Raw genomic sequence first — 14,972 nt, 5'->3', positions numbered from 1 at the left:
GACGAGAACTCGTCCTTTTTTTCTTTACTAGTTTATCGACAGTCTCAATTCAAACACGTTATAACTAATATATGTAGTGATCCATATCTGTGTATTTGTGAGAAAATTCCGAGCAGTTTAGCTCTATCTGGGGAAACATGGCTTGCGGATAACACAAAAGATCCATACTTTAGTATAAAGATGGATAATATGATGAATGAAATAAAGATGGTCAAACAAATTGATGTAAAAAGGCCACACTTGGTGTAAAATAAAGATTTTTGTGGTTGGAATAAATTTTACATTCAGTTAAAAAAAAAGGGACACTTTGAACTTGGATTTGTCCCCTTAAGATTTCCGCAACATTTTTTAGGAAAATAAGATTTTAATTCCTGTAAATACCATAATGCCCTTAAATTAATCAATTAAGTTGAATTATAATTATAAGTAATAATTATCTAATAATTTTCGTAATAGATTTAATAGTTAAAATAGTTAAAAAGTTGAAAACAAAAGAAAAAAAAATGAGAGAACAAAAGAGGGACACATGTTAAGATATCGATACCCTAATTCCTTTTTTTTTACCTCGTCTTCTCCGCCTAGAAGCTTCTCCCATGGCGATTTAGGGTTCTTCATCTGCCCTTGTCTTCTCCGCCGAGCTCTTCGTCTGCCCTAGTATCTAACCTCGTTTTCGTCATCTTTCTCTTCTATCTCACTGAAGAAACAACAAAATCAAAGTCTTCTTCCTCAATTAGTTTCGTCGGACGGGTCAATTCCAAATCGAAGTGTTCTTCCATCAAATTTCTCAAAATCTTTGATTCTCAAACTGAAGTCTCGTAGTTGCTTTTGTTCCTTTGACATTTCACATGCTCTCTTTCAAGAGATTTTTGTTTGCTCTCATTATACGTTGCGTCTCTGGGGATTTTGATGAATTTGATTTTGTTTCAGGTGGGCCAAAGCTGCGTGTATAGGCCTTGCTGGCTTTGCAACTTTCTCTGTACTCATAGAGACATTCTTCGACAGGCATACGTAAACCAACAATATATCTAACAGATGTCATTGCTGCGTATTGTTTAGCTGTTTCTTATACAGTTAATCACCTGAGCACATGGAGAGAGATCCAACAGCATAGAAGAAACTTAAGCTTGCTGTTTGATTCAATATTGTTCAGTTGTTGTCATTATTTATCATAGATTTGGTTACACTCATGCTCCAATATTACAGTGTTCCTCAGAAAATAAGGACCTGTCGTTGCACACAAAAGTTTCAGGTTGCAGAAATTGATTCAGTTTTGTTATGTACCTTCATATTGCCAAATATTAATCTGGTTAAAGTTCAACTTTTTTTATGTGCGACAGTGGAAGAAAACTTCATTACAAGTAGAATCACTTAGCTGAGCCTCCCCAGCAATGGGGGTACAATGTCCTTGACTCATCAAAATCAATTCTAAAACTGAGGTTTGTTGTAGCCACTGTCAAGAGGACGTGGTACTGGCGCTAGGATCATACATGGTAATCTGGGGATTTTGATGAACATGTTATGGCACGTAATATAGCCAAGCTATATCATTGAGTTGTAGCTATATGTCGTTATCAGGCTATAGGTAAACTGAAGACATCTTTCTTGATTATAACGTAACAAATTCTAGCTTGGTTAGAATATACAAGAAATGTTAGTTTACGTTATATATCCTTGATATATCTATGTTTAAAACTTAGTATACCATTTATAGACTAAGTAGATAACCAGAATGAGTATTCTAATTGTATCTAGAAGATAAAATAAAATATGATTCCATTTTTTTTTAAAAAATTAAACATATATATTGTCATATTTATGTTTCCAATAGTTTTCATATTTTTTTACATTTTTTAAAATTAAGTTTACTATTTTTCCCATAAAAGAAGGGTAAAATATGTCTGAAATTGCCAAAAATATGAAAAGTCCTAAAAAGAGAAATAAAAGTTCAAAGTGTCCATTTTTTCCAATTTTCCCAAAAAAAATCATTTTTCTAATTATGAAATAGTAGATGAAAAAAATAATGAGAAAAATTTTATTCTTAACTATTTTTTTCAAAAAAAAAAAAATATTCTTAACTACAAAATCATAATTTTTTTTATCAAATCACTTGCACAATAAAAATTCATAGTCAAAAACGAGTAATGATGCCAAATAGTTGAGCTGAAACCCCATTAGAGCACCATTAACCCAAAAACTCACTTTGAGTCTCTTAATGATTTTTAAATATTAAATGTTACTTAAGAGACCTAGTTAAGAGACACCAGCATTTTTGTGCTCCAATTGGAGTCTCTTATTTAGGGATTCTTTAAAAAAAATTAAACATTGTTTAATTAAGATAAAATTTATTTATTAAATAAAATATTGTAAAAGATAATATTTTAAACATAGATTTAAAAAAAAACATAAAAACAAAGATTAATAAAATAAACGATAATAATTTGAAAGATTTCTTTCGATATAAACTTGTTTTTTCCTTTCCTTCCTATCATCTTCTTGACCACCATAATCGACGAAAAGATTTTCGAATGTTTGATCAAAATGCTGACTAAAATATTGATCAAAATTATCATCAATTGATCTTTCGAAATTGTTTTGAAAAAAAAATGTCATGAGACGAAAATCGTTTATAAAAATTGTTTACAGGATAGAAATTGTTTTAGATTTAGATGAATATTTTGAACATGGATCCATACACCATATGATGAATCCGACTACAACGCTCTCTGTAAATCTTCCTGGACAAAGTATAAAATCGTGACTTGGCGTGTATGACTACCACAACAAGCAACTGCATTTTACAACATAGCAGTCGTTGCAAATCCACAAATGGAAATACATATTATTAAACTCAGGATTTCAACCTGTTATTTCAAGATTGTCGTGTTTACCCCCATTTAGTAACTCTGTAAAAGGAGGGCCAAATACATAGAGCAAACTACAAAACTTTAGCTAAAAAGTCAAAAAAGAGGAACCAAACAACACCCTGACGAACCCGTACATCTATCCCTTTGCTATCTATAGAAATGAGAGCGGCATCGTCTACCTCTGATTCAGAAGCCAGTAGCTCTCTAAGCGGCTTTGAGAAGATGGCATTTAGTTCCTACCACAAATTTTAAAAAAGGGGAAAAGTAAGAGCTAACTTCAATTTGCCAAAGGACAAGACTCGAGGGGCAACTTTATTGAATCTGAAAAAAGCACACCTTGAGGTTGTGCTCTCCACCATCGATGGCTATCTTATCAGGCTGTAAAGCCTCATACTCTTTGACATCAACCCATGCGACCGTTCCAAACCCTCCAATGAAATATATATCACTGCCAATGTTCACATTTGAGTATAGAGTGGATAAGTAGATTAGGAGGCATGAGTTAAGAAACAAAACCTTATGTTCTGCATTCTAAAATAGTGGAAGTTTCCCCATTGCTCTGAAAGCCCGTGCGGGTGCTTTGCGATATATTGCTTATGTGCCCACTCCTACCAACAAGCCACAACCAGATATATCACACATAGATATGTTTTAGCAAGTCAGATTCATGTATACTCAACCCCTAAACTAAAAGCAAACAAATATTAGCAATATTTAGATGCTCACCTGTTCATCTTCTGAGAATGGATAGACATCACCAAGTAATGTCACTCTTGCTTCGATAGGCCACTCCATCCAGGTATCTGCCAGCCAAATCACACCAGATTACAGAATAAAAGAGAAAAGAAAACCCTTTTGCTTTTGTAGTTTAAACACAGTAGCCAATATTACCGAGAACATTTGAGTACGTGTAGCTCTGATGATAATTCAGTCCTCATAGAGAGTTGTTGCTCAGTGGAGACATGGCCAGACCAATCTGGTCCATACCGTGGCTTCAAACAGAGGATATTGTTCTGTATTCAGCCATCTGCAGTGTTCTGGTCCATACCGTGGCTTTGTAACAAGAGCATCCAGATAAACTCTTCACAGAATTTCAGATAATAAGCAAAGAAAATTCCAACTTACAATTCATTAACTTTTGAAATACAATGACTCCATGCCATAGTCAGAACAAGAAACACAAACTTATAAGAATCTGGTGAAGGATTCAAACCCATAATTGAAGGATTCAAACACATAATTGAAAGATTCAAACACAGAAACAAAACAACAAAGCTTTACCTTTCGATTGGACTCAGTTGCATGAGAAACGGGAGCGTTGGCATTTTTTCTTCGTCGGGAGCTTTGGCTTTTTTGTTTCCTTCTCAAACTCCTCTGGCCAATACAATTAGAACACGTGTGCCTAACACACGGTTCTTCTAGGGCTTATTTTTATTTTTTTTTTTTGTAAACAAAGGGCTATTCTATTACTCAAACATGAGCTGGTCTGGTAGCCAGACCGGAATACAACAACCAATAAAATATAGAGATCTATGAAAAGATCGAGCATTCCTAGCTAAAGAATCAGCAATTTCATTCTGTGTTCTTGGCACGTAGGTGATCTTGAAGTCCGAATAACATATGAGGATGATTTGAATGGCTTCCAGCTCCGTTGAAAACTTTGGCCAGGCTTGGGGTTCCTTTATCATAGCTATCAGGTCCTTGCAATCTGTACCAAAGTGTTGGCAGTTTGAATGTTGAAGCATGCTTTCCAATGCCCATTTCAATGCTTCCAATTCCGAGTGTAGTGCTGTCTCCCGCCTCCTTAAATTCCGTGTTCCCATAAGTTGGATCTTTCCCGTGTTATCCTTCCATACCCAACCAATTCCACTGAATAGATCTGTAGATGTCCAAGAGCCATCCACCATGCACATATTATTCAAACTTAAGGCTTGTACCACTTCAGTGTTTGGTGCCTGAAGGGGATTAGGTATAGACTCCTTAGCATTATACCAAGCCTGACATTCACTCTCTGCATACCTGACCAGTTCGAGATGGTCCCTGTCAATCCCCCTGAATAGCTTATCATTCATCGCCTTCCATAGGTACCAGATTATCCAGGGATAAGGGTCTCTATCATTCTTCTGGCCTTCTAATTGTATTTTTCCTCCAGAAAAGGTAGTCCATATTGGCGTACATACTCGATATGGGAAAAGTTTGGGGGGTTTGACGGCGTAGATGATAGTTCCCATGCTTATAACGCTGGGGGACATTCAAAGATCGCATGGGTTACATTTTCCTCTGGCTCTCCACATCTTGGGCAGTAATCATCACACCGCAGATTACGACGTATTAAGTTCATTGTTACTGCTACATGTCCCGAAATTAATTGCCATATAAGATGGCGAATTTTCTGAAGTGCGTTCACTTTCCAAGCAAAGGCTTGAAGTTCAGTGATGCTAGGTTGTGTGACTTCAGCTTTCTCCTCCGCAACCAATATATTTGTAGCAACCCAATACCCAGACTTAACCGTGTATTGGCCGTTTTTAGTGTAGCTCCAGCAGAAAGAATCTCTGCGATGTGTTGGGCTTATGGCCAAACTCATAATCAGCTGTATATCCTCTTGCTCAACATATTGTGCCAGTATCCTAGCATCCCACTCCTTTGATTCCAAACTTATAAGGCTACTTACAAGCATCTTTGGATTTACGACTGGTACCCTAGGGCGGGCCGGCCTAGCTGGAGTCGAAGGAATCCACGGATCCTGCCAGACATTGATTTCATATCCTGAGTGCACTTTACTCCTAATACCCAAAAGCAAGAGCTTCTTCGCTGCTGATATACTCGTCCACACGTAGGATGGGTTATCCACCGCCGTGATTCGCAAAGGCGAACTGAGACGGTAATATTTCCCTTTGAGGACTCTTGCTACTAGTGAATCGGGATACTGAACAAGGCGCCAGAGTTGTTTCGCTAGCAGTGCTAGATTAAATTCATGGATCATGCGGAAACCCACTCCACCCTCCTCTCTAGGAGCACACATCTTTTCCCATTTAGCCCAGTGAATCCCTCTTTCTGGCGGGTTTGAACTCCACCAAAACTGTGCAATGGCACTTGCAAGGTTCTCACAAATCTCCAAAGGGAGTAAGAAACTTGACATTACGTATGTGGGAAGAGCTAAGAGAATAGATTTGATCAGAACTTCCTTTCCTCCTTTCGATAGCCACCTACCTGTCCAACCATTCACTCGATGTGATAGTTTTTCCTTTAGGAAAGCAAAAAGCTTGCACTTGGATCCGCTAATATCTTCTGGTATTCCCAGATACTTTCCCATTCCCCCTTCACTCTGAATCCCGAGAGTGTCTTTGATTTGTTGTCTATCATTCACCGCGATCCTCTTACCAAAGAGTAATGAGGACTTCTCAAAATTAATACATTGACCTGATGCTTTTCCATACTTCCTGACTACTTTCATAACTTCTTCACATTCACGGGGCTCCGCCTTACAGAAGAAAAGGCTATCATCAGTGAAGAGAAGGTGTGATACCGAGGGGCTAGCGCGTGCCACACACATCCCCGTTATCTTCCCTTGACTTTCTGCTTGATTAAGAAGGCTAACGAGCGCTTCCGTGCATAGAATAAATATGAAAGGAGACAAAGGATCTCCTTGAAGTAAACCTCTCCCTGGAACAATATTTCCCCTAGGTTCCCCATTCATCAGAACTTTATACTTAACCGAGGTAATGCATCGCATAATCCAGCCAATCCAAATCTCTGAGAAACCCATCTTCCGCATAACCGCCTCGATGAAAGACCATTCCATTCTATCATATGCTTTACTCATATCTGTTTTGATGGTCATTCTCTTGACTCTCCCAGCTGGCTTAGTCCTAAGCGCATGGAACATCTCCTGAGCTATTATTATATTGTCAGTTATCTGTCTACCCGCAACAATGGCTGACTGGGTTTCAGATATTCTTTGGGGAAGAACCTTCTTTAATCTTTGGCATAAGACCTTAAATATAATCTTATAGCTGACATTGCACAGGCTAATCGGTCTGAACTTAGACATTTCATTGGGCTTCTCCGTTTTAGGAATTAGGCAGATATTGGTATCATTTAGCCCCTGAGCCATTGTTCTGTCAAAAAGAAATTGATTAACCATACGGGTTAAATCCTCTTTAACAATGTCCAAAAATTTCTGATAGAACATAGCTGTCATCCCATCTGGCCCTGGTGCTTTCTCTGGGTGCATGGCAAAGAGCGCTAATTTAACTTCCCATTCGTAACTGGAGCTGTAAGATCCTCAATTATTGTCCCTGTTATCGTTGTGGAGACATTTTCCAGCGCCTCTGCTATATCCTTCGGATTTGCAGATTCGAAAATTTGTCTGAAGTAACTAGTAGCAATGGCTACTAATCCTTCCTCGTCCTCCACCACATTTCCATTGTCATCTAAAAGTTGTGTGATCCTATTTCTCTCCCTTCTTTGTCTCACAAGCGCATGGAAGTATTTTGAATTTCTATCACCTTCCCTTAACCAAAGAACCCGACTCTTCTGTCTCCAAAACATTTCTTCTGCCTAAAGGGCGTTAGATAATTCCTTTAGAGCCGCTGCTATTTCCTCAGTAGTAGCATCATCATTCGAGTAGAGATCTTCCACCTTTTCCTTAAGCTCTTCCACTAGCTTTTCTGAATTCACATTATTCTGTCTCCTCCATTGACTCAAAGCTTTACGACAACTAGCAATATGTTCCATTATGTTTGCATCAGGTGGAAGATCCTCTGATTTCCAGCCCTCAAGGATTACTTGGCGTAGTTCCGCATTGTCCAACCAGCGGTTATCAAATTTAAATTTCTTTTTCTTTCTCATTGGTTTAGAGAGAATATCTGCTAGGATCGGACGATGGTCCGACCCCCAGAGCCTGAGGTACTTACTAGCTGTATGTGGGAATTTCTCATGTCAATTTTCATTCCCCACCGCTCTATCTAACCGGCATCTAACCGTCGCTCCACCTGACCTCTTTCCAACCCAAGAAAGCATATTTCCCGTAAATGGAAATTCCAGCATACCGCAATCACTAAGCATCTGCTTGAAAGGTATGAAAGAGCTATCAGATCTTCTTCTGCCTCCCTCTTTCTCGTTGTGGCTTGTTATTTCATTAAAATCCCCTATCATGAACCATGGTCCATTTCGTGTTGTTGAGAAACGCGTAAGACGTTCCCAAACCTGATCCCTACGTTCTAACACAGGGTCCCAATAAACAAATGTCATAAAGACTTTTATTCCATCAATGATTGTCTCAATGTCAATCATTCTGTTATTTGAAAATAAAACATTAACTTGAAATTCATCCAAAGAAAAAAGAGCTAAACCACCGCTGAGACCAAGTGGCTCAACGGTAAACAAATGATCAAATCCTAAGTCAGTCTGAATGTTTTGCAACAGCAGACTCCTATTCTTCGTTTCAGACAGAAACACTAGTCCTGGGCGATGCTTCTGACACATCTCCGTAAGGCGTCGAACTGTAAGGTCGTTTCCAATCCCTCGACAGTTCCAACTGAGCGTCTTCATAGATGCTTATCGGATGGATTTTTGGAATCCATCACCCCATCACTTGTCGTTCCCACTCTTGAGCGCTTTGAATCGCGTCGTAAATGCCTTTTCTTTTCTTTCTCTCCTATCGAGATATGTCTAGATAACTTAGTTGATCGCATACGTGGAGAACCTCGACAGAGGAACTCAGTTTTCTTCGTTTGAATGCCCAAAGAAGCACTCCCTTTCAAGCCACTCTTGACCCGCTTTGTATCCTTGTCACTCCCTTTAGCGCGAGATGATTCAGCCACTCCCGAAGACTGCCCCATCGCCTCCAAATCCATGAGGTCTTGACCCAGCAAATCGTCAGTATGATCATCACATTCCATCATGGCACCATCAAATGGTTCCACCAAATCGTTTAAAGCACCAATTATTTGATCATTTGCAGTCATGATTGCTGAGCGTTGTGGAGAGAACGTCAAAGAACGATTCAGACTGCTTCGAACCGTAACATTATCCTCCATAGAGGCTTGTTGTCGCACTGGGGTAATTATGGCACTCGCCAATCGCTTCCCACTACGCTCTCCTCCTTGCTTTTGATCCTTGCCTTGGTAAGGCCTATCAACACTGCTCGTTTGAAGCTTGGTAGATGGCATGTGCTCATATGGAGCTACATCCATGGAACTAGACTCCACATTAACAGTCTCCTTTCTTTTTTCTCTCCATCTCAGTTGACTCTCATCATCTTGCTCCCCTCCACTTCTATGAATCCCGGCCCGCAAGGCTTTCTCCTCTATAATCACGAGGGGCTTGTGGCTAAGGTTGTGTTCAAAGGGAAAAACAGCCATGGAGCCTGAGCCCACACCCACCTTCTCCTTCGCCTTCTCTCTCTATGTTGCCTCCTCCTTACCATACCGACCATATGGTCTAGCACCAAACCGCGAACCACCATAACGATTACTGCGTGGTCTTTCATCGCGAGCTCTGATGACCCTTTTCGAATAGGAATCATATTTGCTGTTGTTGAATCCTCTGTATTGGCTCACCTGGAACCCATGATCTCTGTCTCTGTTCACGCTGGCCAATGCATCACCCTGACGAACATGATCCCTGTCGCGCATACTCCCATTCATCAGCAAAGACTGACGATCAGGCCTACCCTGTGGTAACTGGACTCGTGCAAAAACGTCAGATCTTTCCAGTGGTAGTTGAGCCTTAATATCCTCCTTTACCGTAGGGCAATGCTCTTTCTCATGTGTTAACATTCCACATGTTGAGCAATGTTTGAACAGAAGATCATAAGCAATTTGTATCGTAACCTCCTTCTCACCAACTGATACCTTTCTAGTGAATTTCATAGGCTTTCTCGTATCTATTTCGATCAGCATCCTCCATTCCGCCAGCTCCATGGTATCAACGTGACCTAGGCGACCTCCAATTCTTTTTAAATTGTCCACATCCCACAGGTGCAAAGGCAATCCTGTTATCTGAACCCAAAAGGGGATAATCCATGGATAATCATCGTGGACAATCGGCTCCCACCTCACCAACACGAACATCCAATAGTTGTAGTGGAACGGGCCCTGTCGAAGTACCTCCTTGATGTCCTCCTCAGTTGTGAATGTAAAAAGGAATCTACCAGCACCAAGATCATTCGCAGTAACCCTATCCGCCATACCCCACTTGTTAATCATATACTGAATCAGTTTCTCTACATTCTGCTTCTTTGGGTTCAGTATCTTTCCAATCAATGATAGTCGAAACTCCGCAACATGAGAGTTCTCTGATTCCACAAGCTGAATTGGTGCATCATCATCCTCATACAGGATTCCTTTTCCTTTTACATATGCCATATGAGCAGATCGAAATCGCACCGAGGATCCCATTTTTCAATCGGGTCAGGCGAGTCTCTGTTTTTAGGGAAAAAGAGTATCGAGAAGCAGAGACCAGATCACCCACGGAGACACAGCGTCAGCCGATCAGATCAAACCTGTTAGAGGCCAGGCGAGTCCCAGAACCCAATCAAAGGATCGTATGTGGACAGAGTGAAGAACGGCTGGAGCAGATGTGGTGGAGTGCTGGAGACGTAACACCAAGAATCGTCCAAAACGCGTCTAAAAGATCAATGGAATCGTCACAAACAAAGATCGAATCTGAAAGATATCAAACGAGTCCCAGAGATCAATCAAAGGATCGGATCTTTAAGAATCGTCGCTGAAACAGAACACGAACTGATCACACCGTCAATGGACGTGAGGATCAAATAGAGATCGAAAATCCAAGGGGAATTGTCGAAGAGATCGTCACTGGAACAGAACACGAACTGATCACACCATCAATGGACGTGAGGATCAAATAGAGATCGAAACTCCAAGGGGAATTGTCGATCTAGGTAGCCGTCTGCTTGATCGCCATCTCCGTCGCCTCGCTAGGGTTTTAAGTTTATACGGCAGTGATTTTTAGTATATCTTCTAGGGCTTATTTAAGCGGTGTTTCTTCCTTTAATTACTATATATATATATTTTTTTTAATCCTAATTGTAATAAGAGACCCACCTAAAAGCCTATTATAATCATGCTCTTAGTTCTGGTCTAAGAAGGCTCATAGGAGTTATAGCTTTTTGGATATACAGTATGTAAAAATGGTGAACATTAGCGGTGACTGTCTGTTTTCAACTTTGAGAATGTTGTAGATATTCTGGTATGGTTTAGTTTTGGACCTTTGAAACAAAACTCTTACAGATTACTAGCAAAGGAAAAATGATCATGAAAAGGATTGAATATAAACAAAGATTAAAAGAAACATTCACAATTGTTTATCAGCAATCGGGATTGGTTTCCTCATCATCGATTGCAACAAATGCAAAAACAAACTGAGGTGTAGGAAGTGTGCAAGTGTAGTTCGCCTCGCCTTCTTCTTTTCCCTTTGCAGTCTAAAAGCTTCTCTCTTTCTTGCTCTGTAAGAATTGGGATTCTCTGGCACAACTTATCACACTAATCTGCAACACAAAAAAAATCTTAATTTTAAAAATCCAAGAAGATTATGAAAGCTGATAAAAGTTAATTTCATCGAGATGATCATAAATTTACCTTCTTCCTGTCAGGACCAAACTTCTCGAACTTGACTAATCCATATTTTAAAGAGAAAATGGTATGATCTTTACCAATCCCAACATTATTTCCAGCATGGAACCGCAGAAAACAACATCATTCATGAAATCACTCTCCTCAAACAAAATAGTGTCAAACTCAAACACAAGAGAGCTTAAGAGCATATCTCTTATTCCAAAATTACACTTTTGTGTTCTCGGATTTACCTTAGTGCCACGTTGGCGAACGATGATGGCACCCGGTTTAAAGACTTGGTCACCGTAAATCTTGACGACTAGTCTTTGACCGGGAGAATCACGACCGTTCTTAGTGCTACCGGCTCCTGATAGAGTAAAACCATACTTCGATTGATATAACGAACATGAATCCAATGTTTACAAAATACGACTCTATACTCACAAAGAGAGAAAAGAATTTTTCCCAGCAAATGTGAATATTTTCCCTAGAAAATCCCAGAAAGAGAAAACATGAAAATTTTACAAATGTTTCTTAATAAATCGAAAATGAAAAGCGTCCTCTGTTTTTATCTAACTGATTATGTTACTCCTTTACTAGCTGGCATCGTAACAAACTTCTTCTAACAGCTCGCCGACGTGGCACCTCTTCTTTTACTGTATCAAATCTTCCCTCTCCAAAGAACCTTGTCCACAAGGTTCAAATTCTGGAAAACGATGCTTCAGATCAAAGAGAAACTCCCAAGTCGCTTCTTCGAGAGTTTGATGCTTCCATTTGATTAAGATCATTGTCACTGGCTTATTCAGACGTCATACCATCTTTCTTTCCAACACCATCTCCAGTTCCTTGTGCACCACGTCTTGTAACATTGTTGGAAACTCGGTTGAATTTGACACATCTCCCGCCACTGCCTTTAATTGAGAAATGTGAAACAAAGAGTGGACTTGTGATGTCGAAGGAAGCTTTAACTTGTAAGCCACCTTTCCACACATATCCAATATCTCATAAGGGGCATAGTACTTCAGATCTAGCTTCTGATTTGACCTGAGCACCACAGATTGTTGACGGTACGGTTATAGTTTTACATACACATGATCACCAATCTCAAAAGCTCTGTCTGTACGATGTTGATCCGCAAACTGCTGCATTCGATGTTGAGCCCTCAACTAATGAAACTTTAATAGTAAAACTATCTTCTCTCGTTCCTCCAAAGTTCGTGTCACAACTGCAACCTTAGACTCTCCATGCAGATAAGGCAAGTGTTGTGGTGATAAGGCAAGTGTTGTGGCGGTGACTGACCATAAACTGTTTCAAAGGGTGTCATTTGAAGATGGTGTAGCCCTGGATAGGACTGTCTCTCCCTGGATCACTTGAAGGGGGCGTGGGTGGATGAAAGGTGATGGATATGGTCTTCTCCTTAGAGCTATGGGATGCTATAAAGGTGTTTTTTTTCTGCTCCACAGACACAGGATCACCCTGCTTAGTGTCTAGGATGGATAACAGATATAATCCTTGCAAACAGAGAATCAAAGACTCGATATGTATCAAGGTTTGTGGATTGATGTGGGACACAAGAGAGATGGCTCGCCTCCTGATACTCCAAGGCTTCTGGTCTGGATATGACACACCAAATCAGAGAACCCAAGCTGGATATTACACACCAGCAGAATTGAGAGAAAACTAAAAACAAAGAAGTTGAGAAAAATGTCGATTTATTGATCCCCATGCCAAAACGTGGCTACATATGTTAAAAGAATAAAACTGAAAACCCTAAGTTTAAACCAAGATGGTTTAATCTTCTAATCCAATTCGAAATTGGTTTGTTTTAAATATTAATCTACCCAAATCTGGTTTACTCTAATTCCTAATTGTCTTTGGTTTAAACTAAATGAAAGCCCAATAAACTAAACCCATTATATTGCAATTAAATCAAACCAACAAGCTGGTTCTTCTTTGGTTTATGATGGGCCACGACTTGAACTTGATTTGGAGTGTCTCCTAATGAGCTTTAGATCCTCCACGTCCTGTTAGGCCAGCTAGAAAGCAAGTGGATCAAGATTCTGGCTGCAACTCTCTTTTTGGACCGAAAAAACCTTATTTCGCCTAGATCAAAATATAGCCCAACCCAGAAAATTCCTGACATCTTTTCCTTGTTCTCCATACATATTTGGACGAGGTGAATGGTCTCCATAGCTCCTGTTAAGCTCAGTTGGTTGAATCCTCTTTGTTCAAGTCGTTTCAAGGCAGTACCAACAGTTCTTCTCTTCTCTCTATCCAGAACCTCATAGATCATGCCAATAAGAGTATGATACTATCCATTAAACTGCACCATGATCAGTGGTATAGCTGACCCATACATTGGCTTCAATCCATTGATTCCAATCCTGATCAGGATCACACCATCCCCTCCTCCTTTAAAAGGATTTGTCCTCAAATCCAAGCTCTGTAGGATGATAGAACCTTGATAATTTAACTCCAAAGCTCCTGACCTGGCCATGAGATATATCATCACCTCTTTAGTCTCTCCAGGATGAAACACAAAGCTCTGCAGTCCTTCTTCATGTCTCAGCAACATCTTGGAACTTTCCTCACTGCATATGACTTCTAAGGCAGATGATTTCTCCACTTTGTTGAGTTTGCTGTTGAATGCTTCTCTCCAGGATGATCCTACCCACGTCCTTCTTATGAACATGAGACCATGTACTCTCAGTTTAACATCCTTCTGGTCTGGTGGTCGTGTGGTTTGGTCCCCATACTCATCCTCCAGTTCTGGCTTTTCTTTAACCACCACCAGTTCCTGTTTATCTCTTCTCAGCTTGTTCTGGTCAGTTATGAACCTGATAAAGAACGTGTTACCTCCTGACTCTCCTTCATTCTCTCTGCAAATAGTTTTTATCATACCATTCTCTCTCCCTTTAAAAAGATTTGACCACAAATCTTGCTTTTCAAGAGTGAATGAACCTTGCAAATTGAGCTTGTATGCAGTTGCTTTCTGATCCAGAATTTGTTTATTTCTTCTAACCATACACAAGCTTCCTCCTGGTTCAAAAACAACTTGTTGCAGGCCCTTAACAACTCTCAGATGTTCCACTAAGCTGAGCTGAAGACATACCAAAGGTCTGATTAGTAACTCACAAGCTAAAGACTTAAAGTTATCACCTTGCTCAACAGTAGGAAGCACCAATTCAAGAGCTTTAGATGGCCCTCTAGGAACTTTTTCTTCTTGTTTTATTTGATCAGGCACGTGGCCACACTCAGCTTCCGCAACTTCTGCCTCCTCCTCGAGTTTTAAACCAAGAGTTGTTGGTTCTAGTTCAGTTTTAGACTCTCCTCAATCTGTTTTATTGGAGAAGCTAATATAGAAGCTTGCAGCTTTTCCTCCTCTTGTTTCAATGATAAAACAGGAACCACAAATCTTCTCTCAGCCGATTTTAATGTCAATTCAGACCAATAGGCAGGCTGATCTAAAGTAGTAAGCTTCGTTGCTGCTTCTGGTTTTAGTTTTGGAAGTTTCCACTGCGAGACA

At 39.9% G+C, this 14,972-nt stretch overlaps 2 protein-coding genes across 2 annotated transcripts; both read right to left on the bottom strand.

The window, feature by feature from the left end:
- Nucleotides 1–4,330: 4,330 nt before the first annotated feature.
- Nucleotides 4,331–4,936, bottom strand: LOC106403990. Its single transcript, XM_013844756.1, has one exon. It carries the CDS (start codon nucleotides 4,934–4,936, stop codon nucleotides 4,331–4,333), a length of 606 nt encoding a protein of 201 aa, XP_013700210.1.
- Nucleotides 4,937–9,271: 4,335 nt separating this feature from the next.
- On the bottom strand, nucleotides 9,272–10,234 carry LOC106403989. Its single transcript, XM_013844755.1, has one exon. It carries the CDS (start codon nucleotides 10,232–10,234, stop codon nucleotides 9,272–9,274), a length of 963 nt encoding a protein of 320 aa, XP_013700209.1.
- Between the last annotated feature and the right edge of the window lie 4,738 nt (nucleotides 10,235–14,972).

The sequence above is a fragment of the Brassica napus genome, chromosome C6 (genome assembly GCF_020379485.1).
Source record: "Brassica napus cultivar Da-Ae chromosome C6, Da-Ae, whole genome shotgun sequence".
NCBI classification, from domain to species: Eukaryota; Viridiplantae; Streptophyta; class Magnoliopsida; order Brassicales; family Brassicaceae; genus Brassica; species Brassica napus.
This window is presented reverse-complemented; position numbering and strand designations above follow the sequence as displayed.

Excerpts from the sequence above, each read along its gene's own strand:
- LOC106403990 (XM_013844756.1), bottom strand. The coding sequence starts at position 4,936 with ATGAATGATAAGCTATTCAGGGGGATTGACAGGGACCATCTCGAACTG.
- LOC106403989 (XM_013844755.1), bottom strand. The coding sequence starts at position 10,234 with ATGGCATATGTAAAAGGAAAAGGAATCCTGTATGAGGATGATGATGCA.